Below are 24,494 nucleotides of genomic sequence, written 5' to 3'. Positions count from 1 at the left end.
CCTTAGTTTTATGGTTAACATTTTAAAGTTTTTAAAAATGTTAAACTCAAAGCTGCTCTGGGTTTAATTGAGCATTTGCACTTTTTGTTTTTCTTAAAACATTTCATTTACAAATTGTATCTATAAATGAGTGCTAAATTGTCCAGGTGTTCAACGGTAACAGATTTAACTTGGCTCCATGTTATTTAAAAAGATACGGAATTTGCTGGTTTAAAAACCCGGTCTTATTATTGAAGAAACATTTGTTTTACTTTTAACTTTTTTACTTAAGTACATTTAGTAGCATGTACTTTTTTACTTTTACTCAAGTAAGGGAGCAACTTCAATACTTTAACTTTTACCAGTATTTTTTTATTCAAGTGTCTATACTTTTAGTTGAGTACTGAGACTAGTACTTTTGCCACCTCTGCTGTTTGCTGAGGCCAAGGCTGTAAAAGACAAAGTTCAATGAAACGTTATATTGAGGAAGAGCATGTACAAAGTTGAAACATATGTCTGTGAAAGGCTTATGAGGTTATTATTTTTCTCCGTCTTTCTTCAGCTGGCCTAAGCCCCGCAGAGATCCAGCAGCTATGGAAGGATGTGACTGGAGGCGGTGGCGGCGGAGGTCACAACTTGGAAGACAACGGCATCAAACACAGCAACCACAGTAACGCTGGCACCGGTTGTGGTGGCGGAGGGGGCGGCGGCAGTGGCTTAGACCTGTCCACCAACAACTCTTCCTCAACTACCTCCTCCAATCCAGCTAAAGCTTCCCCACCCATCTCTCACCATTCCATCGCCAACGGACAGTCCCCCGTCCTCAACCACAGAAGAGAGAGGGAGCGAGAGAGGGAACGAGAGCGAGAGAGGTACCAACACTCAGGAGAAGTTCACACATGCTTTTTGTGTTTAGTTGTTCAACATCAAAACGCAACAAAAATCCAGCTACTTCAGAGAAAAACAAGGTGTCTTATTTATTTATTCAGTAGTTTATTGCTGTTGTGGTGCGTTTAGAAAAAAAACAAGAAAACAAGAGCCCTGCTCTCCCAGGGGATTGTGCATGTTATTGAACACACTTAGCTTGTGAATTGGTATCAAAAGCCAGGAGAAGAAGAAGAAGCTACGCAGGCAGGCATTCTTCCAACAAGCATCTCTGGCAGGCATGACAAGCTAACCCCGCTTGTACATTAAGTATTTAGTGCTTTCTCTTTTTTTTTTTTCCTCCTCTTTTGAAAATTACCTTCCATGCTTGCTTGTCATGTAAACAGAATACGTGATGCCTTGAGTGGCGTTTCCAAGATGTTTATCCTTGTGATGGCGTCTTTTATAAATGCACCCGGCACTGAAACACAAGCTGTTCACATATCTGCCTATCTGGCCCATGCATTATTCAAAGGCTTTTCTTGGGCGATATTATAATAAGGACTTAGGGTAACAGTTTGTGTGTGTCTGTTACTGTGTGTGTATGAAGGTTTAGCAGAGACTCACACTGGAGGTGGAAGTGCTGTGTAATTGGTTTAAAGTAGATGCTATCTCTCCAGTACCACTAAAAGAGGCTTGAAAAAGATATCTTTAGAAAGTACACAGAGAGGAAAAGAGAAGTGGAAATGAATGAAAACGCAGAGGAAGAATTCTCTTTTTATCTCACCCCTTGTCCCGAGGGGTGTGCGGCGGTGTCTCGTAATGATCGAACAAGCATATTGTCAGGAGCACTGCTTACCAACATACCGTGGATCAATATGGGAAAGCCCCGCTCTGTAAAACACTGTGTGAGCAGCACTGCAAGCACTAACACACACACACATGCACCAACAGACCACACACACACACACACACACACACACTCTCGTCCCCATTCTCACACACCAGTGCCAGGCCTAAAGGTTAAACTGTCATCTGTAATAGGATGTGCTGTCTCTACAGGGTCCTAACTTATTTGGGTGCCATTTTGAAAATATGTATATCAATATTCAAGATATATCGAGTTTTCGATTTTGGCGATATATAAAATTACAATATCGCCTATATCAACATATATACTGTGTGTATATATTATATATATATACATATATATATATATATTTTTTATATATCGATTATTTTGTTTTGAAATACTTGTTTATGAGTTGCTGCTTTCACTACTTCTCAGATTAGCATTAAAAGCCCAGTTAGATGGATTTCTGAGTGCATTCTAACCCAGACCTTCCCCTAAACCAGTGGTTCTGAACCTTCTCAGCCCCAAAATAAAGGTGCCAGAGGCCGGGGTCCCCCACTGTACCTGAAAGTAGTTGAACACAGACATCAACTTTCAAAAAGAGTCATGTGGAGAGAGGACCATCTGTAAAGGGGAGAGATTTGTGGGACCCATCCATAAAGTCAGCAAATTTATCATCCATTGTTCTATGAATCTATGATAACCACATTTATTTATTTATCTGAATAATATCAATAAAATGGGTTAAAAGTGACCAAAATATTGTGGAAAATGTGGTGGAATGGGATTTTAAAAACCACAGAAATTGGTTAAAAGTTGCAAATTAAAGAGGCCAAAAACAAACAAAAAAAGTGGTAAAAAAAAAAAAGGGTTCAAATTGTCGATATTGGCACATTTAGTTTAGACTGGCAAATAATGGGCATGCGAAATTGTGAATGTGGTTAAACTGGCAAAAAATAGCATCAAATATGCTGAAAAGAGATTAAAAGTGACAATAATGGGTCAACATACAGTATATGACATTAGGTGGGAAAAGGGATGGAAATGGTTACACAAAGTATTAATCTCTAGATGGAAATGATTTGTCTATCAGAATATTTTTTTTTAATGTTTACTCTAAAGCCTGCACCAGTCCTTTCTTGTTTTGTCTGATCTTTTTATTCTGACCTTATTCAGATTATATTTGTTGAAATCAATCTTCGCCTGCACTCCTCTTCCTAAAACACTTTCTTTCTGATCTGTTTCTAGTTCACTACATGAAGAAACTGGCGGTACCCACCCTTTGTACGGTCACGGCGTGTGCAAGTGGCCCGGCTGTGAGAGCATCTGTGACGACTTTGGACAGTTTTTAAAGTAAGAAACAGATGATGTTTGCTCACCATTCCTGTAACAGTCAAATAAACAAGAGCTCACCACTTTCTCCGTGGTTATAGGGGCTGAACAATGGCAACATTGTTGCCTTTCAGATTGCACATTTTGACCTTCCCGACAGGCTAGTTGACTATGTTCTGCTCCAGCAATACAGAAGTCAAACCCACACTGATTCATATAAATATTCCACTCTACCATGGAAGACCCTGATAGGTTTGTGAGAGAGCATTGAAAGCTAATGGCAAACTCGCACGGCCGCACACTCACCTCCACAACAAAGACCCCAATTCACTGTTGTCATGGTGCAGGCGGCAGAGCGAATGAACTCTTCATGCTCCATCAACAATTTAGTTAATTAGCTCATTTGTAATTGGCCGGCTTTGTTGCCTGGATGTTAGTGAGGGGACATCAAAGGAAGAAGGTGTTTGCAGCACTGCCGATTACAGGTTATCACATTGCCACTTACTGGAAAACTCTCTCTCTCTCTGTCTCTCTCTCTCTCTCTCTCTCTCTCTCTCTCTCTCTCTCTCTCTCTCTCTCTCTCTCTCTCTCTCTCTCTCTCTCTCTCTCTCTCTCCCTGTGTCTGTGTCTCTCACACACCACGCACACCTTCATTTGAATATTCTAATTAGATTTGTAATTAACTTTGAAATAATAACCTGGCTTTTGGTTTTCATAAGCTGTGAATGTCCTTATTTTTTCACATACAGTAAATTCTGGAAATGAGGGGTTTCATCCAGTCTTTTTCACCTTACATTTCTCTACTGTGGCATTTGTAATAAGTTGTAATAATATAGTAAAAAAAAAAAAAATCTCTTCATGTGGAGGTTGTGTAGGATTTGAGGCAGATGTCTAAAGGCTTTGTTACTTTGTTACTGGCTCCATTAATTACACTGTTTATTGCTCTTTCAGAGACAAACAAGGTAACACGTTAGGCTGCGTTTTCACACTCACAACTTAAAATAGTCGACTCTTCCCCACCCCTTCCATTGTCCTACCCTGACTCCCTCTCCCCGGTTTCTTTCCCCTCACTAAGGTGTATCATTGCGCTCTATCTTTATATTCTCCCCTTAATAAAGTTTTTTTCACCCTTTATTTGGGAGGGCTGGTGATGGTCACAATTACGCAATAAAATAAATGTTTTTATTTCATTTCAATAATATAACATGCATAACTGTCGTGAAAAGATTGCAGTACATGTAGTGTTGACCGTTGACAGCATGTGCAGACAAGGTGAAAAAAAAAAACATCTGAAGGAGGAAGTATAATGGACAATGTTGACTTAGTCATTTAAAAAAAAGGTTTCACATAGTTTATTTTTAAGTTATGCTTATGAAAAGCTGGTTTGCTGAGCACATTCCATCACCCAGGCCGGTCTACATCCGTGCTAGTCCAGGTTGAACAGTTTGCCTTGCAGCTTGGGAACAGATCCGCGCATGATAAAGCAAGCCTGTGTCAGATTATCAAGCTCGTCTTATCACCTCAGTACACTTACTTAAAGAAGACATCAGTCCATTTCTCTCTGCTCTGTATGTCCTTTTCATACAGTCTCACAAAGCCCTGTGTGTGCAGTGAGGATACTGTGTCCAATGGCTTTGGTTCAGAGCACAGATGTATTGTAGAAACCTGTTTGTGTGTGGGTGGGTGGGTGTGCTCGTGTGTTTGAAATCATGAGCAAAAAGATGTGAGGAGGACCGTAAGAGAGAAAAATGAAGTGTAAGGTTTGGCAGAAGATTAGCTGCTACAAAACAGACTTGCGTTCCACTCCTTGCTTACGAACCCAGTCAGAACATGAAAACAGACGCCCAACAAAGGAGGCGGGCTCGTCATCAAAACAAAGATGGCTGCTTGGTGGCGTGCCTTGGAGCGGTGATTGTAGGTGTCACAGGGAGTGCTTTGTTGTTTTCCAGAGATGCCAGTCGACTGCATAGACACCGACGCCCCCGTGCACACACACACAGGCAGAGTTTAAAAGGGGTTACACAAAGTGGGTGTCAGATTTTAGATGACAGGTTAGATGTTGGTACTTGGGCTGTGGGTTACAGAACGAGGGGGGGCTCGAGTCAAGCTGGTGTCTCCTAACTCCGCTCAGCAGCGGTGACACTTTTACTCATCTATTGTTTTGTTGCATGAGGAAACTTGTCAGGATCAGCATTTAATAGCTTCTCAGCGTGCTTTTAAGTGTTCTAACCTGGGAAAGGTAGCCGCAAGGTGGCTGGCACCCTGAATTAGCTCTGTGATGTTTATAATGAAAAAAAAATGTCAGGAGGGGGGATGTTACTTCAGGGGTGGGTTCTGCAGTTTCTGTGTAGGTGTTTGTGTTGTTGGGGGGGAAAAAAAGGATAAGCATCAATGCTGAATCTTTTTTAGTCTTTTTTTTTCTTTTTTGAATAAACAAAAGCGATGCAATTAAGTCCTAAAAATATATTTGTTTAACTGTGATGTCAAAACTTCCTCTTTGATCACTGCAGTTTTTTTTCCCCACATCATTGCCGGCACTGATCAGATGACGTCTTTTAGGCATCAACACATCCACTTAGTTTTTATTTTCCTCCAAAACATCAAAGACTTCAAGCTTATGACCTTTAAGTGAGCCTGATTAACCTGCACACAAACACAGCTTTCTGCTCTCCACATGTAGTCCGTCTCTTTACAGCTGTGGCAGAAAGCAGGATCCATGCTAAATCGGCAGCTAACCTCAATGTTGGTGGCTGTAACTCAAGGCTAATTAAAGCCACAAGGAGGAGTATTTGTCTTTCTGTGATGAACACATACACACATTGGCCACGTTTACATGAGAGCTTTAATTCCCCTTTCATTCAGAATAAAAGTTAAGTCACCTTGTAAACACCTATTTCCAAATGAAATTGGCCATTCTGAATTCAACTTAAATCTGAAGTAAATCAGAATCAGAAATGTTTTTAATGGCCATGTACAGTTTTAAGGACAGTACAAGGAATTTGTCTTGGTAGTTGGTGCACAAAACAAACAACAACAAAAATAAAAAACAAAGAACAACCTAGCAACAATAATAATAATAATAATGATAAATATAAAGGATGAGGGATAAATAAAGGATAGATAGAGAATAAAGAATAAATAGGATAAATATAAACATATACACAGTGCAGCAGATAATGTCATCATGGAGGTGGTGATCGGGTGGGGGGGGGGTTCAGTGGGTGACTTGGGGTGTGTTCATGTGGATGGTGGCAGAGGGAAAGAAGCTGTTTTTGTGTCTGGAGGTTCTGGTCCTGATGGACCGAAATCTCCTTCCAGAAGGGACAGATTGATACAGTTTATGACCGGGGTGGGAGGGGTCAGCCACAATCTTTCCTGCACGCCTCAAAATCCTGGAGGCGTACAGGTCCTGGAGGGAGGGCAGATTGCAGCCGATGACCTTCTCTGCAGAGTGGATGATACGCTGCAGTCTGGCCTTGTCCTTGGCCGTAGCTGCAGCGTACCAGATGGTGATGGAGGAGCAGAGGATGGACTGGATGATGGAGCTGTAGAAGTTCACCATCATCTTTGTGGGCAGACTGAACTTCTTCAGCTGCCGCAGGAAGTAAATGGCTGGTTTATTCCGCATGCGCTTGCTCGTCCTGTCACGATGATGCAATGGTGACGACATAATCCAAGATAGCCGCCCGAAGCAAGCGTTGGACTATTTATTTAATAATACATTTAGCTAAATGCCAATTTCCATCCGTATTCTCCTCAGCAAACTTAAGTGAAACAGTATGTTATTGTCAAGCTGCTGCATCAAAACTTTAATCAAAATAAAAGTGAAAATAGTACTTATTATGTGGTTTGCTGTTGTAGATGAAAAGAAAAGGTTGACGTGAATACGTCGCGTTCGCCCCGTCCAATCAGAACCCTTCCAACCATCAGACCTAAAACGGAATTGAATAAAGGCAAATACACGTTTTCCATGTAAACCTCAATTCAGAATTACTATTTACATGTAAGCATGAAGCAGAATACTTTATTTCTGAGTGATATAATTCCGAATAGTTAATTCTGAATTAAAAAACATAGCAGAGGACATGCAGCTAAATTCTATTTTTCCAAATGTCTGATGCATTTTTAACGCACACTCTTTCTCTGCATGATTATTAGGCCCTTAGTGCACGTTGATGGTCTCTGCATATTCATGTGTGCAGTTCTGGACAAAAGCTTGGAGATGTTTTGTTCCCTTTACTTTGCAAGAAAAAAAGAAACTGCAGGATCCAATAAGAAGAAGAAAAATAAAAAAAAGCCAAATCTTTATCTCTGAGTTAGAAAAACAACAGCTGTGTCTCAACCCTCTCTTGCCCTCTGTTTATTAGTCTTTTTGTCAGCTTTATTTGCTTTGATTGCTTTATCTTTGCCATATCTCTCAATCTCTGTCTTTGTTCATTCTTTCCTGCTCTCTGAAGGCCCTCATCACACGCTTTTTCTCCAAGGCAGAAATCAATGCTCCTCTCGAATCAGTCTTGAACAACATAAACAGCTGCCAAGCAGACGGGTTTTTAAGATATGCATCTTCCACTGCCGGGCTCAATTTCTTAAAACCTGGACAAAACATATACAATCAGTCTTATCTGCGGCTGATTTACTCAACGTATTTGGATTTTCTGGTAATTTGGCTGAATAAAAGTCAATGGAGTTCAAACATCTCAGTTATCATGTGTGAAAGAAAAATAAACTCAAGACAATGGCGTACATGAATAATTGTAAAATGGTTTGTTTTATGCTTGAAGACTCTGAAGTAGAATGGGTGCCATATTTTAGGACATGAGGTCTTTGTTCATTTTTCTTTTTTCCATCTGCTCATCTGTGTGTGTGCGTGTGTGTGTGTGTGTGTGTGTGTTTCCCCCTCCTCCCTTTGCTGTCTTTGTGTGTCATTAATGCTCAGAAGGACATGCAGCCCATTTGAATATTTCATAAATGTATGTAGTAAAGTTCATGTAATCACCTTGATGAGCGGGAATCGCTGGAAGGACTGATGTAACTGGAAGGCCATCACAAGGCCTTCCCCCACTCACTCACACACACACACACATACACACACACACACACACACGCACACACACACACACACAGAGAGAGAGACACACACACACACACACAGAGAGAGAGAGACACACACACACACACTTACACACAGAGAGAGACACACACACTCAGAGACACATACAGAGACACACACAGAGACACATACAGAGACACACACAAACACTCCAACGCTGATAAACAATAAGAGATACAAGCTGCTCATCAATAGGTGGTAGTCGTACTAAAGGTCCCCCCCACCCACCCACCCACCCACTCACACATTCTTTTTATGGCTTTTACATTGAGGTATCTTCAGGGACGACGAGCGGCGGCGCTCCGAGCTTCTGAAGCAGCTGTAATTCATGACACACGCCATACATCAAGTGCATAAGATAGCATTATGGGCAGTGAAATGAAAAGGGTATTTGCAACATTAGTTCCCTCATCCTGTGAGGGACGTGATTAAATGATTAATGAAATGCCCCCCTTTTTTGCATGCGCATTCTGAAACAGCAATTAGGCACAGGGCTGGTTGGAGAAATCCACCAGCTCGTCCCTCCCTTCTCTCTTTCTTTCTCTCTCTCTCCCGTCCCTCATTCATTCATACCTCTCCTCACCCTCCCTCTAATATTACCACCTCACTCTGTATTTATACAGAAGAAATGGGAGCATTCCAGCAAAAATATTTCTTAAAGCAGTGTTTCTCACATGGGGGTACGCGATGGCACTATAGGGGGTACTTGAGAGAGAGAGAGCGAAGAAAATTTACAAATGAAAGCATTAAAAATTAGGTTTTATGTTTTTTTTTAGTTGAAATTGATAATCATACTAAATATTACCAGCAACTCAGAAAACGACACCAAAAACACATGCACGAAGAGAGAAAAATACTTATTACCAGCAACACACAAAACGACAACAAAGGCACACTAAATAAGAGAAAAATACACAAGATTGCTACAAAATACACAAAAATAACTGATAAACATACAAAACCACATAAGAAACAACCAATCGACACCAGAAACACACACACTGAGAGAGAATAGTTTAAATAATACCAACAACACACAAAAACAACAAGAAAGACACTTTAATTGAGAGGAAAAATACACAAGATTGCTACAAAATACACAAAAATAACAGAGAAACATACAAAACCACATAAGAAACAACCAAACGACACCATAAACACGCAAACTGATTAAGAGAATAAGTTAAATAATACCAACAACACACAAATTTACTGAATAATAAAAAAGAACAGACGAACAACAACAAAATACACAAAATGACACCAAATAAATAAACAAATGGTTATAGAAATGCTCTTGATTGGAACAACAGAATACAAGGGTCAGTTTGGTCCCACATCAGGCGGGATATGAAGGAAATGATTAAATCTATACAAATAAATCTATTCAGGAGGCACTAAATACTGTTTCATTCCACTTATTTACAAAATAAAATGTGTGTCATCACTCATTCATTCAATTTTTTCACAGAATCCTGAGCAAAATGTTGTAGTCGGACATAAGGGGATACCTGAGCCAAAAAAGTTTGAGAACCACTGGTTTAAAGTATAAGTAGATGCAGAATTATTGTAAATACAAATGCTGGGAAGTAAAAAAATAACAGTCCTATGTTGTGTGGTTGTGCACACATTCAGTGTGCGCATTTGTCCACAATCAGTGTTTGTGTGAGTTTGTTGTTTAGAGATGAAGGTAAATGCAGAGGGTGAGAGATATTTAGTGCACCCTAGTCTAATGCACAGGAGCTGTGTTGTAAATGATCGTTGAAGGCGCTGCAAGCTAACCTATAATTACTGGAGATAAAGTGGCAGGTTCTGGCATTTCATAACCGTTTCTCCTCAAAGCTTTCTTTGTAAGTGGTTCACCAATCATCATCGAGATAGAGGCTCATTTACAGCATCACAACACTTAAAGAAAAAACATATTTTTGCCTCTTTTTTTTAGTGTGTTGATAAAATGTGTGTTTGGGTGGTGCTTCAGCTGGAATAAAAGCTTATCCTAATGGTGGAGCTATTGTGTCCCACAGAAGAAATCTAATCAAGACAAAAATCCCTCATTGACTGTTTTTTTTTTTTTTTTTTTTTTTGCTCTCTGGTTGCCTTCTTCCCTTCAAATGAGGCGAACACCCCAAATGCAATTAATATGTCTGCGGCGGATAATGCTCTTGCAAGTGAAGCGCTGCTTTTGTGTGTCAAATGTTGGTGGTGTTAAATCGTGTGTATTGTTTTCTGTAAACGGAGCAGACAAAGCCGTTCTGCTGGGCCAGCATCTTTTATTCTCCGTGTAAAGCGTCGCTGGCAGTGGCACTGGACTTGGCCATCTAAACTGGCACAGCCCATTGTCATGTTAAACATTGTCATGTTACTTTTAATTACTTCGTTTCACGGCAGAACAATGCTTTCTATCAGGATCCTATAGATAATTGTCCCTGTAGAAATATTAGCATTGAAACTAAGCAGCAGTGAAGTTGATACTGTAATTTGCGGGTTTTTTGCAGATTATTCAATGTTGTGACCGCCTGTCTTTTCCTTTTTAAACACCAACAGGCATCTAAACAATGAGCATGCCCTGGATGACCGGAGCACAGCCCAGTGTCGAGTCCAGATGCAAGTTGTCCAGCAGCTGGAAATACAAGTAAGTTCTAGATCTGACAGTAAAAGAACAAAAATAAACTATAGTCAATGAGAAGTTGGAATTCTTCTTCGTTCTCTTTTTTGTTCCCATGTCTTACTGTATCGTAAATCCTCCACCTTTCAGACTTCATGTTCTGAAAGTTTGGAGAGAAAAGCCACATTGTGGTCTCCTGTACAAGCAGGACCTGCTGAATTCAACAAAGCCACTAAACAAAGAAATCCTCAGGCTTTACAACCAAAGCCATTATGGCTGTTTTAATTGAATTAAGCATGTGCTTTATTTCCACTTCTTTCTCCCCCCCCCTTTCCTTTTTCTTTCCAATTAATAGCGAGCGCATCTCTCCCACTCGGCTGTGTTAATTAACTGCACTTTGCACCTGAAGAAAGCTCAAAAGGAGGGAACTATTTTCAGTAGGTGGAGCGTGACCTTATTAAGAAGTCATGCTGGCTAGATAATGAGAGCGCTGATTGAGCGACGTTATTACTCAGCACTGCTGCTCCTCCCTCCAAAAACATTCTCCAAACTGTCAGAAACATTGGCTTCTTTCTGCTTCAATGATTCCACTAAAATGGTCTTAATTTGTCCTAAAAGTGTGAGCGATTGATGAGTAATTGGTGAATACTCCATATAAAAGGCACACAATAGTAACTTTGTCCGTGACAACGCGTTTCCTCCCACACAGTCATTTTGTGGTCTGATAAAAAGTCAGACTGATGTGTGAGGATTGAAATAGGGGTTTTGCTGTTTTCTTTATCATTTACTTGTGTGTTTTTTTTTCTATTGCAAACGCAACAATTACTATACAGTGGTTACAGCAGTGATTTCCTCCTGCTTTCCTCTCTTCCCATCTTCTTTTTCTTCCTCCCAGAAGCCTTCACTAGTAATGAGGTCCAGCTCATGTCCATGTGCACCCTCGAGCTTGTCTGTTCCCCCCTGTGTGTTTGATCCTTGTGTGTATATATTCAGGGGCATTGGGTTGTGGGGAGATCAGCCTTTCATGCGGACCAGTCCCTGTCACTCCTTGTGAATTAGATTGATGATAGGTGTAGGCTGGGGCCAACTAACGGGACCAGAGAGGCGGGGATATGCCTGGAACTCTGTTTGGAAGACCTCTTCACCTCTCGGCAGCTGCTGGTCGGCTCCATCCCCTTAACAGTGTCCACAGGACTTTGAGCAGACACTTAGAAGCACCTAATTTATGGCCTAACTAGCTTGTTACTGTCAGAGCCTTGCTGACCTAAATTCTGCTATTGACAAAAAGATGAAATGCTATTTGTTTAGCCTGACCTGTCTGCACCCCTGTCTCCCTAGATTCACATATTCATGCTAGCGGCCTCCTTTCCCTCCTTTCTTCCTTCTGACTTCACCTCTCTCTTTCTTCCTCCGTCTTCTCTAATCTACTCTAATGCACTCTCCTCTCCTCCTTCTTTCTCAACAGCTTTCTAAAGAACGTGAGCGTCTCCAGGCGATGATGGCCCACTTACACATGAGGCCCTCAGAACCCAAGTCATCTCCCAAACCAGTAAGTGCATATTGGTCTCGGCGCTGCCATAAACAGGCTCAGGCCATGAATCAGGCAGCCACACACACACACACACACAAAATGAACAGTTTAAACGACGTGGGTGTGCCACTGAAGATGAGCGATCAGGGAATGGGATTTTGAAATACTGAGTTACATCTGCTTCTCGACAGTTATTGGCCGCCTGCTAGAGGACATTGGAGTTTGGGAGTGTATTAGATGGCCAGGCGGTGGAGTCCTCAGCTAAAATACAGGGTTATTTCATTGTGATAGATCTAACGGCCAAAACAACTTGTTGGCTGCTGATGACCGTTTGTCTCAGTGGCCACAGTGCCACTCCAAAGTGGAACGAAAGAGAAGTAGATGTGTCATTTTAACAACAAAACACCTGCAAATTACAGCCGACTGCCGCAGATACGACAATGTTGACATAAATAGTGAAGCTGAAATTGACTGCAGAGAGAATAAAACTTACAAGGGGTCATAGAAGAAGGAAAAGTGTGACATTTTCTTTTATTTTTCTCATTTTACTTTTCCATTAGAAAGTTGTGATTTCATCGCTTTCATTTCATCTGATGTTTAAAGAGAATTTCATGCGTATCGGTTTCTGCAAACATTGTTTGGCCAAATTTTGACACACATTCGAACATCACAGAGCAAAATATTATTCGCGTGTTTCTGCCGCTTAGTAAGAGCTTGCTTTCAATCGAATAATTCTGCTCATCACCTCTTATCACATGATAGCATAATTATCCCATAATTCCATCAGGAATCAAACTCTTTTATATAATTCAATCTCTTTCTCTCTTTCTCCCTCTCGCTCTCTTTTCAGCTGTAACATTTTTTTTAATCATCAAAACTCCAGCAGCTTGGTTCCATCTTGTCCAATAAAGCATTTGTAAGCTATAATCCATGCCTGAATATGAATGAATGATGTTAATGAAGTATTGCATTACATAAAGCACACATGAAAGAGCAGCTAATTGCATTTGATGGTGGGGCACGTTATACAGAATTCCTAAATGAACAGTTAAGTCTTCAGTTTTCGGGCTTTCTCGCATTTGGAGGAGAGGCATCTGCATGTGGACAAATGTATCAACAAATCTGAGAAAATGAAAAACAGTCGTTGAATTTAATTTTATTGAAATTGGAAGTACAACATCGTAACTGATTTTTGATTTAAAAAGGTTACTTTAAGTCTGAAGTTGTTTTTGGTGAATCCTATAAACAACCATTGCCTGTGTAAAAAACACACTCTAAATTTACCCCATTTCCTCCCTGATTTGAACTTCATTCTTAATGAATAAAAATCCCAAAATGCATTTTTTGTCTCATCCTTTACCACTTTTTTCCAACATTAAGTGTGTATTTGGATGTGTCCGTTCATTGTGTAGTAAGCCAGTGTTTGACAAATGTTGACTCCAATGACTAGAGATTTGCAAACACTCCCACTAAGACGTTCTGTCTCTTGTTGTGTGTTTTTCATTTGTGGCTTTAAAAGGCACAGAGAATATGTTGAAAAACGCACCTATACTTTTCCTGTTTAGGGTATCTCAGATCAGAAGTCTTAGACACACACGTTTTATGTCATTTTTTATTCACAAAGGACGATACGAAGATAATTTCCACCAAAAATGAAAAATGTATAAGTATGAGATGTCCAGCTTCAACTAACTTATGGCTAATGTCCAGGTGTTAGCTCCACGTAAACCCAGTTATCCTCTGGGAAAGTTGGTCTACATAAGTCTGGCCTCTACTCTTGGGTCTCAACTAGGGTGACCCTACCAGGAGCTTTTGCTACTGCTGGTGTAGCTCGAGACCAGCAGAACAGATCCTTTGCGGATCAGTCTCTGGATCATTATCAGCAGTCCTCGCAGTGGACCTCACCTTTACATGAACTTCATTGACTATGAAAAGTCCTTTGATAGCCTAGACAGAAAGATCCCGTAGAAACTACTCAGGCATTAAGGAATTCCAGAGAGGATCATCTCTCTCATCCAGTGTAATTATCAGGATATGAGCTACAGGGTTGCCCATGCAGGCCAGTTGTCAGACAGTTTTTAGGTGAAGACTGGAGTGTGGCAGGGAGATCTGCTGTCCCCCCTCCCATTCCTCCTGGTCATTGACTAGGTCATGATCTTAATATCAAGCAGAAACAATGCGATACAGTGGACACTCTGGACACAGCTGGATACCCTCTACTTTGCTGGTGATCTGGCACTGCTGTCCCACAATCACACGCAGATGCAGGACAAGACCACCCACCTTGAGATAATATCAGCATGAACAGGAATGAAGATCAACAAATAGAAGACAAAACTGAAAAAGGTCAACACCACAGTTAGTACTCCATTCACAGGAGCTGGAGAACTCATCAGAAGAGTAGATTTATTTGTCTACTTGGGAAGTGTGGCTGACAAGCAGTGGGACATTGACCAAGATGTCGCAGCTAGGATAGGCAAGACACGAGGCTCATGACCTCAAGAGAAATTAGTATGAAGTTGGTACTGCTTTATGTCTGTGATGCGGAGAATTATCAAGACAACAGAACAGAAAATCAGACCATCATTTACACCTGTCTGAGGCAAATCTTTAAAATCAGATGGCCGGAGAAGATCTATTATGAAGATCTACGGCAACAAACAGAAGAAGAACCAGTGGCCCAGTAGATTCTGCGGAGGTAATGGGGTGGGATTGGACACACCTTTAGGAAGCCAGCACCCAAGACCACACACCAATCCCTGACCTGGGACCCTCAGGGGAAAAGAAAAAGAAACCCTGAGTCTGAGATCAAGGTGAAGGAAACCTACTGGTCAGACATCCAGCAGAAAGTCCAGACCACGGTGCAATAATGGAGTGTTGTCAATGACCAACGCTTATTCCTGAGTTATTGGCCTAAGTAGTAGAAGTATACATTTCCTCTCTACCAATTTAACCTAGACACACCGAGTGTAGGTTTTGCATGAATGGTTGTATCATTGTTTTCTATAATTTTTTAAAAGTAGCTTTTAATTTTCGATAATTAATGAGATATTAAAAAAATATATATATTTTTATTTTCTTAAAAATATTTTTCTTTGCATCCTCCAATACAAACTTTTCACGAAAAAAATATTGATTATTTGTTTAGAACTTGTCTACTATAGTTTATAGCCTATATGTGAAAAATATAAACATCACAAAAACTCAATGTGCAGCAGTTAATGATTTCTATCTCTTGGAGAAAACAAAACACGTTATGACGTAGTTTTCCATCCTCCTCTTTCTCCCCCCTCAGCAGAAGTCTGTTTAGGCAAACAGCTCTCATCCCGTCCCCACACTAGAACAGCTCATTACAGCTAAGTGGGCACGTAATTATTATCTGAAATCCTCTACTTCCACCTTCCTTTAAACTTGACATTTTACTGTATTTATCAACACATGCCACAAATGACTGCCGCTACCTTCTCCCTCCATCTCTCAGCGCCCTCGTTGCCTTCCATCTTTCAAGTCGGTTTTAATTCAACACTTTTGCAACGGATGCATTCCACTCGTGGACTCACAATTAAAGCAATTTGGTTTGAATATGCAACGATGTCATTACCATTCCAGTTAAATTGGCACTGAGACTAAAAGGTCAGTTAGGAATTTTTCAGTCAGTTAGTGTCTCTCACATGAGATTTGGGAAGCAAATGTGAAGATGGTGAAAAAGCTGGACGATTAGTGGGCGTAGTTGGCATTCAAGCCAGTGGTAGGTAGCTTTCGCCTCTAATGACCGAGGAGGAGAAGATTGAGAGCACAAACCGCCTGGACAGGCCATCTCCATTCAGATACGTTCTAATTTTCACACTGAAGGTTGAACAAACAGTAAGCAAGGAATATGTTGAGTTTGTCCACATCATTTATTTAGAGCATGTATCAAACTCAAGGCCCGTGGGCCAAGTCCAGCCCTTTAGAGGATCCAATTCGGCCCACTGAAGACAGTAAAAATGACAAAGCATTAATTATTGTGTAAATGACCAAATAATCTAGATGTAGATATTTCAAATTCACCAATTTAATGAAACTCTATAATATTTTAGAGGCTTGCCGTTTTCCTTTGTTTATATCACATGAACGCAGTCATTTTTATTGCAAGTTGTGGTGAGAACTCTTGATTTTTGCACAAATCTTGCAATTTCTCACAAACAAATTCCAAAAAATTCTTCTAAATTACACAAAAATTGTTAACAAAATCAGGAATTTTTTAAGTAAAGACTGATATTAAAAACTAGGTCACAATGATGTTAAAAATGTTCTGTTTCCCACCTGAAAATCTGCAGCCCAATTGAGATCAAAATGGTCCATATTTGGCACAGATAGACTTTTGCTCTGTTAATATTGCATAGCAATTTGTGTTTTTGGTCACATGTTTGGGTAAGGTCATACAACACGTGTTGGAAATATTACATCAGCTTAAAGCTGGTTTTCTTAAAGAATATGGGTATTTCTCAAGCGGCGGATGAAGGGAGTGGGAGGCCAGCGATGAGTTTGTGATAAATAGAGAGATAAAGAGAGATTGGAGCCGGATAACACGGAGGCTGATGGTTAGATAATCTTGAACAGCATGTTCTAATTAGAAATCTTATGATACAATTTGGTGGTTGTAATTAGTGGAGATGGGCTGGCTCCTCTTCACAAGCCTTGTTAGTGGAAACACAGCTGTGTTGGAGAGGAGAGGAGGAGACACTCTGCTCCGTCAGACATACCGCAAAAATAATGCCCCCGCCGCCCCCTCTTCCCCCTTCACTAACCAATCTCTGTGTTTTTCCCCACGTAGCTAAACCTGGTGTCCAGTGTTACCATGTCCAAGAACCTGCCTTCTACATCACCCCCAAACTTACCTCAGACACCCACCACGCCGACGGCACCCATCACACCCATGGCTGCCATGCCCCAGGTGCCGTCGGTGCTGGGAGGAGCTAACGTCCCCAGCATGGGGGCCATGCGCAGACGCCACTCGGATAAATACTCCATGTCTTTGTCCTCAGGTAGGACCAACTACTCAGCACTACACTTTTAGACACACACAGGCTGTTTTTGTCCTAATTTACCTCCACTGCGAGTAATTGGTGATTGATATTCAGGGTTTTCTTCAGGAATTTTTCACAACGTAGGATGATCGCGAGGTACACAAGCTTTGTAGGGGTGTCCAAGCGCATCCTCCAGAAAATTTTGAAATTTATGACCCTCTGATGACCAAATTTTGTAAAGCTAAAGTGTTTTTTTTACTTTCTTTGTTACTGCTTCACTTCAAAGCTAAGTTATTTGTTGACTTGGTGAAGGATCATGATGAATGTATAGATAGAGAGTTACTCATGCTTAGTATAGGTCCTCCTCAAATAAATACCCAGACACTGTATAGACAAGAAATACCATTTTATTCTAAAAAACAATTCGAAGACGCGCTTTTCAAATTTAAATGAGGTATTATGTGGGACCCGTAATAATATTGGGACTGTTATGGACGATTAGTGTCGCAAACAACAGAAAACGCTGATCGAAAACACACCGCAGTGGGCGGCACCACTCCCTAGGGGTTCAAAATGACACCATAGGGGACCCCTACGCTCAAGAGCCCTGGCGAGAACCCTGATATTACTTAGACCACACTGCCTCACACACACGATAGTGCATTCACACTTTTTTCCATCCATGTGCAATGACACACACACATACGCATTCCAACAGTCTCTGCAGCGAGTGTGTGTTTAATCACTCTGGATGTAAATAGACAAGAACTTCCCACTGTGCATGAATATTACATGGCTGTTAATTAAGTTCAAATAATGGCTGAGAAATATAATATTTATCACATTAAGACATTTCGTGTCTTACGTTTGCATTTTAAACGGTCCGCCTTTGATGTTTTTGTTTACATTCGGTGTTTAGAGTGAAGAAACATAAATTATTCAACCTCAGCCTCGACTAACTACATGGATCTCATTTTATGGATGTATTAGTGTTTAAGATCCCTCACGAGAGAGATTAATTAAAAATGCATTTTGTTAGACATGGAAAATGCTGATTTGATGTGTGTGTCCCCACCCCCTCCCCCCCCCTTTTTTTCTCTCCCCCCCTCCCCTCTTTTTGACATCCCCCCCCCCCCCTCCCTAATTTGATGAAATTCTCAGTACATGCAATTTCTAAAGAAATCAAATTTACCAATTATTTCAGGTGGTGACACAGTATTTATTTTTCCAGAGATTGCCCCAAACTACGAGTTTTATAAGAATGCAGATGTCAGACCACCATTTACTTATGCAACCCTCATAAGACAGGTGAGTGGGAAATAAATTAACTTTTCTTGATTAGATTAGAATTAATTGCCCTTTCTCCCCCCCACCCCCCTCCCCTCTTCCCTCTCATTCTCTGTTAGTAAGCTTTTATTTTCTCGTCTCATTTCAGGCTATCATGGACTCTGCCGACATGCAGTTAACACTCAATGAAATATACAGCTGGTTCACGCGCACGTTTGCCTACTTCAGACGCAATGCTGCAACTTGGAAGGTAACCTCCACGCACACGACTACACTACACACAACCCTCCATGCAAACCCTCTCCCCTTCATGTGTATTTATTCAGCTCGACACGGTTAGCGCTCCTCTCCCCTTCCTGTTAACCTTTCTTCTGAATAGATTCCATTCTTGGTCTTTATTTATTTTTTCCCCCTCATTTGGGCCTTCTCTGTTTGGAAATGACAGCTCCAAGAGTTATTCTCTTCCAGATATCGTTTTCTAATTCGGTGCAATTAATAGCGGAGGCTTGGCAAGAGAGAGGAGAGGTCTCTGACGCACTAATTATACGGCAGCCACTCCATCATCAGCACCTTTTGTTAAGAGATGCACCTCCTCCTCTTCCTGGTCCCGAATCCACCTTCTCCTGCATATCACTGGTTAATTAGGAGGAAACAGGATTGTTAAACATATCTGTGTAATCTGTACATAAGCAAACATAGAAATTGTGTCTCCAGAATGGGTTAAAGCAGTGGTTCCCAATAGGCCTGGGCAATATATCGAGATTCAAGATATAGAAAATCGCCTATATTGATATTTTATAGCTTGTTTTGTATAAAAATACTAGTTTTACGAGCCGCTGCTGTCGTTACTTCTGAGGACAGCATGAAAAGCACATTTTGATGGATTGCTGAGTACATCCTAACCATGACCAACTCCTAAACAAGCCACACTACAGAACTCACTCACACGTGCTGTCCCTTATAGGAGAAAAAGCAAGAAATGAATGTGCCTGTGTGGCATTTTCCATCAGCAAATTTAACCCAGAATTGTCTTACTGGTAAGATTTTATTGACTTAAAAATATTGACATATTACCATTTTTTAGAAAACATATCAAGATATGAATTTTGATCCATTTCTCAACCTTTTTTGGATCGTGACCCCATTTTGATTTCAAGAATTTCTGGTGACCCCAAAGACATTTTTTTTGAGAATTAGTTTTTGATCATGTTTGTTTTACTGTATTAGATTTTATTTATTTTTTACTGCATTTATTGTGAACTAGATTTATATTTGACAAAGTGAAAGTAAAGAATACAGTTGTTTAAGATTGTGTTGTTTTAATTAAAGAAAAAAAAAAAGTACAATTTTTCACAAATGTATTTTCATTTTTTAGAAAATTCAGGCGACCCTATTTGAACTCCAGGCTTCCCCACATGGGGTCCCGACCCCAAGGTTGTTAAAGAAACACAAAGGATGATTTTTTTATACTAGTCCTTACAACTTTATTGTCCCGTCTGCTCGCACAAAGATGGCTTTTTTTTTTTTTAAAGGCCTTCTGTCTGCACATGTTGAAAAAGCAGAAGCGTGTTTGTCTGCTGATAAAGAATTTTCTCGCTGTGCGTCTCTGGTGTTTTATCCCTCGCGGCCCCCAGCGCATCAGCCATTAGCTTTGCCTTTAGCCTTTGTGGCTGCGCTGAAAAAGGACTGGAGGGAAAAGCCCGAGCAGCCGCTCATCAGTATGCAAGACATGTGACAGTGCTAGATTTAGCAAAGTGAATTAATTTGGATTTGGGATGCTAATGAGCACATGGGCGTGTGATCACCAAATCAGGAGGGCACACACACACACACACACACACACACACACACACAAAAAAAACATAAATAAATGGGTGACCTTTTCCAAACAGTGTGTGGCGTGTTTGACTGTGTGATAACGTCAGGACTTGTGTTCAGGTCAAAAACAAATCGAGCATCAGCACAAATACGCACAATTTTAAATTGACTGTAATGGTTCACTGGAAATACATCCACAGCTGCTCAGATCCCTTTGGAAACTGATAAACTGAGGCACATTGATCAGGGGCTGCTTTGTCTTTTTTTTTTTTTTTTTTTTTTTTTTTTTGAACAAATGTCTAGATTATGTTTCTAAAAAAGGAGGAAAAAGACAAAAAAGAAAAAGAAAAAAAGAAATGAAAGGTAGTTTAATATCTCATCTTGGTCTCATCAGACAGACCCGTCCTCCCCACCGCACCCCACTTTCCCTTTCTCTCTCTTTTCTCTCACCCAGAAGCTTATTAGTTCTAACTATATAGCATGCATAATAAAACTGCTCATTTGCTCATTAATATTAAAATTATCATATTCAGAGCCATGGGCATTAAGATCAATCAAATCCTGGGATTTTCAGGTCAGATGCGAGATCTGCTTATGAGTTTTTTTTATTTTTTTTTTATTCTGAATCCCTTTTTCGTGGAGACAGAGCTGTACACAGCGAGCTGAGGGACATGATAAATATGAGATGCACAGATATTAAAGCCAAGCTTATTATTTGTAGAGTGCTTTAATTATAGTCGTATTCATTTAACAGGCTTTTTCCTGCAATTTTGTCTTATTTAAGCGTTTCATGAAAAACGTCTTGGTCTTTTCATAAAGATGTATAATGTTTTAATTTCATAGTTTGCTGTGATCGTTTAGTGCAGCCCCCCGTGTCACGTAAGCACCCATTCAACAGAAGACGGAGAATATTTGGACACATAGATTTTTAGGATAATCCTTCTTAAATGTGAGCGAAACAAACCCTGATTCCTGATGACGTTCCTCTTTCATCCTATGCTGTCATGTTGAAAGCAACGTGTCCATTAAGAGCAACGCTTTTCTGGAGCTAGAAGAGTTCCTGACACCACCATTATCAAGGCCAGCATTACCACTTCTGTCACCACCATATAAGCCATTCGCTATGCTGATTACCTCTTTTTAGCCTACTTACGCTGATTGATATGTACTGTGTGCAGGACTTGTAAGAGCATTCGCTCTCACTCAATTTTTACTAATTAAATCAATGGCGCGTGAATGTTAAGAATTTCTTTAAAATGCAAAAAAGAAAAAAAATCTATTTCTCGGCTCGTTTTTTTTTTTTTCGTCTTTCTTGATGGATAATGAAGGCGAGTGATTCAGTTTGACTCGCTCTGACCAGTTTTGTCACATCTCTCCACAGAACGCCGTTCGCCACAACCTCAGCCTGCACAAGTGCTTTGTGCGCGTAGAGAACGTGAAGGGGGCGGTGTGGACGGTAGATGAGATGGAGTACCAGAAACGCAGGTCACAGAAGATCACAGGGTAGGTCAACAACACGCAGACTCTGCTCACATTTTATACTATCATTATAATAGTCTTTTTTTTTTAAATTCTTTTTAACGTTTTATTAAATACACTTTGTCAACAAGAAGTTAAATGTATTATTTTGCTTTGTTTTTGCATTCCATAGAAGCCCATCACTTGTCAAGAACCTGCCCTCCAGTCTGGGCTATGGGACTGCACTAAATGCAAGCTTACAGGTATGAAAACATCAACTCAGGGGTGTCAAACTCATTTTAGTTCAGGGGCCAAATACGGAGCTCTTTGATCTCAAGTGGGCCACAGATTTTATGCAGGAAAACCAGTCATTTTAACATTATTATTAACAAATTGCCTCAGGACTTGAAAGACATGTCAACTTCACGCATATAAAAATCATATTTTCACCAATCTTAATGTAAATATCATATTTTTTAATGTATTTGTTGGTGTATTGAAAATGTGTCTTGATGTACCTTTTTATGCAATATTTCTGTATATTTTCTTTATTTTTTCTGTTCTTTTATGTACTAGATCATTTTTATGGACCCCAGGAAGATTAGCAACCACCACGGTGGAAGCTAATGGGGACCCAATGAACAAATAAACAAATAAATAAAGAAATTGTGCCCTAGTTTGCACTTCTACGCATACATAAAATACAAAACATGTAAGAAACTGACGTTATCCAAGCAAAGAGTGACAGATATCAGTCCCGGCAGGAGCTTCACTTTATATTTCCTAGATTTTAGGACCAATTTCTATTTAATTAAGGGAAATATTATGGAATAATTTGAAGAAAATTGAAGGATTTTGTAACAGTTTAACATGAAAATATTGCTAAGTTTCATTTACGCAATGATGATTTGTGTTTTCTCTGTCATTTTGACTTTCTCCAAAGGGCCGGATTTGGCCCCCGTCCATGATTTTCACACATGTGAATTAATGCTTCACTTGATATCAGTAGAAAGAACCCTGCTTTAAAAATAGCAGCTAACCCAGTGTGCATTAGCTGGTGCAAAGCTAACAGCTCAACCTGGTTGTAAACATGTGACTGAAGGAGGTTCCACACTATTAGTGTCACTCTATCTTTTTTTGTGATTTTACGTCCCTCCCCTGTCACACTCTTCATCCGTTCCCACTTCCTGTGCACCCTCAGACTCAGACTCAGGCCACCCTGTGGTTGAAGCAAGAACCAACTCTCACATATTATTTTTTGGGACCTTTTTTTCCTCTTTCAGCCGGAGCATTCACACTAGATTGATAGCAGTGTGTGCAAATGCAAGGGCATGTGCATTAATATTTATCTAAGCTGTCATAAATGATTTGGCTTCATAGTTGTGGGCCAGTGAGGTGCTCATGGCAAAAACTTTAAAAGTTTAATCACTTTATATAACTTTAATGCAGCAGCAGCTGCAGCGGAAATGTCAGGAGTTTTTTTTATTATTTGAAGTTTTTCAGGGACTTTTTTTTTTTTAATAGCCACATAACACAAGGACACAGGGACGGGAACCTGGGGGGTGCATTTGTCAGTAAACGATAGCTCAGACTGTGGTGTTGTTGTCTCCTTCCTGCAGGCTGCCTTGGCAGAAACCTCTCTGCCCTTGTTGGGGACACCTGGGTTCATGGGTAGCGGGCCCACGGGGCCGATGGGGGCGGGCACCCACGGCCTGCTGGGCGGAGACCCGTGCCTGCCACCAGGACTGTTAGGCGGGAGCCCGCCCGGCTTGCTGGGAGGTAGCCCCCCTGGTACGATGAGTGGCAGCCCACCCACCCTGATGCACATGACGCACGACGAGCTCAACGGGTCGCTGGACCACCTGGACACCAACGGACACAGCAGCCCCGGATACTCCCCACCAGTACACATGTAAGAGCTAGAAATATAACAGCACTTAGGAAGGCAACTAAAGGAAAATATATTTAAACCTACCTATTATCCTCAAATATTACTCACACAGGTAAACATCCCTGGGGTCAATTGACCCCAGGGATATTACCTCCAGAAAATGATTTTCAGGAAATTGTTGACCACATTTTTGTGTCAGGCACTTTATTTGTTGAATACAAATAACCCTTTGATATGAAATCTTGACCTTTTCTTGAGTGCAGTATTTCTCAAATGGGGGTACGTGTACCCTCAGGGATACGCAATGGCACTGCAGGGGATAAAGTGGAAAATTAACAAACAAAGTTCTCAGGCTTGGTCCCACCCCAGGTGTGATATAACCGCAAATGATAAAAACTATAGAAATAAATCTATTCAGAAGCTACTAAATCAGTGTTTTACAACCTTGGGTCGGGACCCCATGCAGAGTCGCCTGAAATTTCAGAAAAATTAAATTGATTTTTGAATTTTTTTTTAATGATTATTATTTTTAAATTAAAACAATGCAATCTTAAACATCACTTTGTGAATCGAGGTTCAACTAAAATGTAGTAAAAAGAAAAAAATCTGAGCTCAAACATGATCAAAACCTAATTCTAGAAAAAAATGTCTTTGGGATCGCCAGAAATTCTCAATATCAAAATGGGGTCACGATCAAAAAAAAAAAAAATAGGCTGGGAACCACTGCATTAAAGACTGTTTCTTTCCTCTTATTTAC

At 40.5% G+C, this 24,494-nt stretch overlaps 1 protein-coding gene across 4 annotated transcripts in view; it reads left to right on the top strand.

Moving 5' to 3' along the window:
- The window catches only part of LOC114464400 (forkhead box protein P2-like), a 111,905-nt gene extending 88,143 nt beyond the window's left edge, over positions 1-23,762 (top strand). For all 4 annotated transcript variants that reach the window (XM_028448523.1, XM_028448528.1, XM_028448527.1 and 1 more), the window contains 10 exons: positions 542-851; positions 2,945-3,049; positions 10,683-10,770; positions 12,209-12,292; positions 17,091-17,301; positions 18,488-18,591; positions 18,719-18,820; positions 21,770-21,891; positions 22,040-22,109; positions 23,466-23,762. In XM_028448523.1, coding sequence (XP_028304324.1) covers positions 542-851; positions 2,945-3,049; positions 10,683-10,770; positions 12,209-12,292; positions 17,091-17,301; positions 18,488-18,591; positions 18,719-18,820; positions 21,770-21,891; positions 22,040-22,109; positions 23,466-23,762 — 1,493 coding nt within the window. The remainder of the gene's footprint in view (positions 1-541; positions 852-2,944; positions 3,050-10,682; positions 10,771-12,208; positions 12,293-17,090; positions 17,302-18,487; positions 18,592-18,718; positions 18,821-21,769; positions 21,892-22,039; positions 22,110-23,465) is intronic.
- The last annotated feature ends 732 nt before the right edge of the window (positions 23,763-24,494 follow it).

Source organism: Gouania willdenowi, chromosome 6 (genome assembly GCF_900634775.1).
Source record: "Gouania willdenowi chromosome 6, fGouWil2.1, whole genome shotgun sequence".
Lineage (NCBI taxonomy): Eukaryota > Metazoa > Chordata > Actinopteri > Blenniiformes > Gobiesocidae > Gouania > Gouania willdenowi.
Note: the sequence above shows the minus strand (reverse complement) of the source record. Positions and strands in the feature narration are given on the sequence as shown.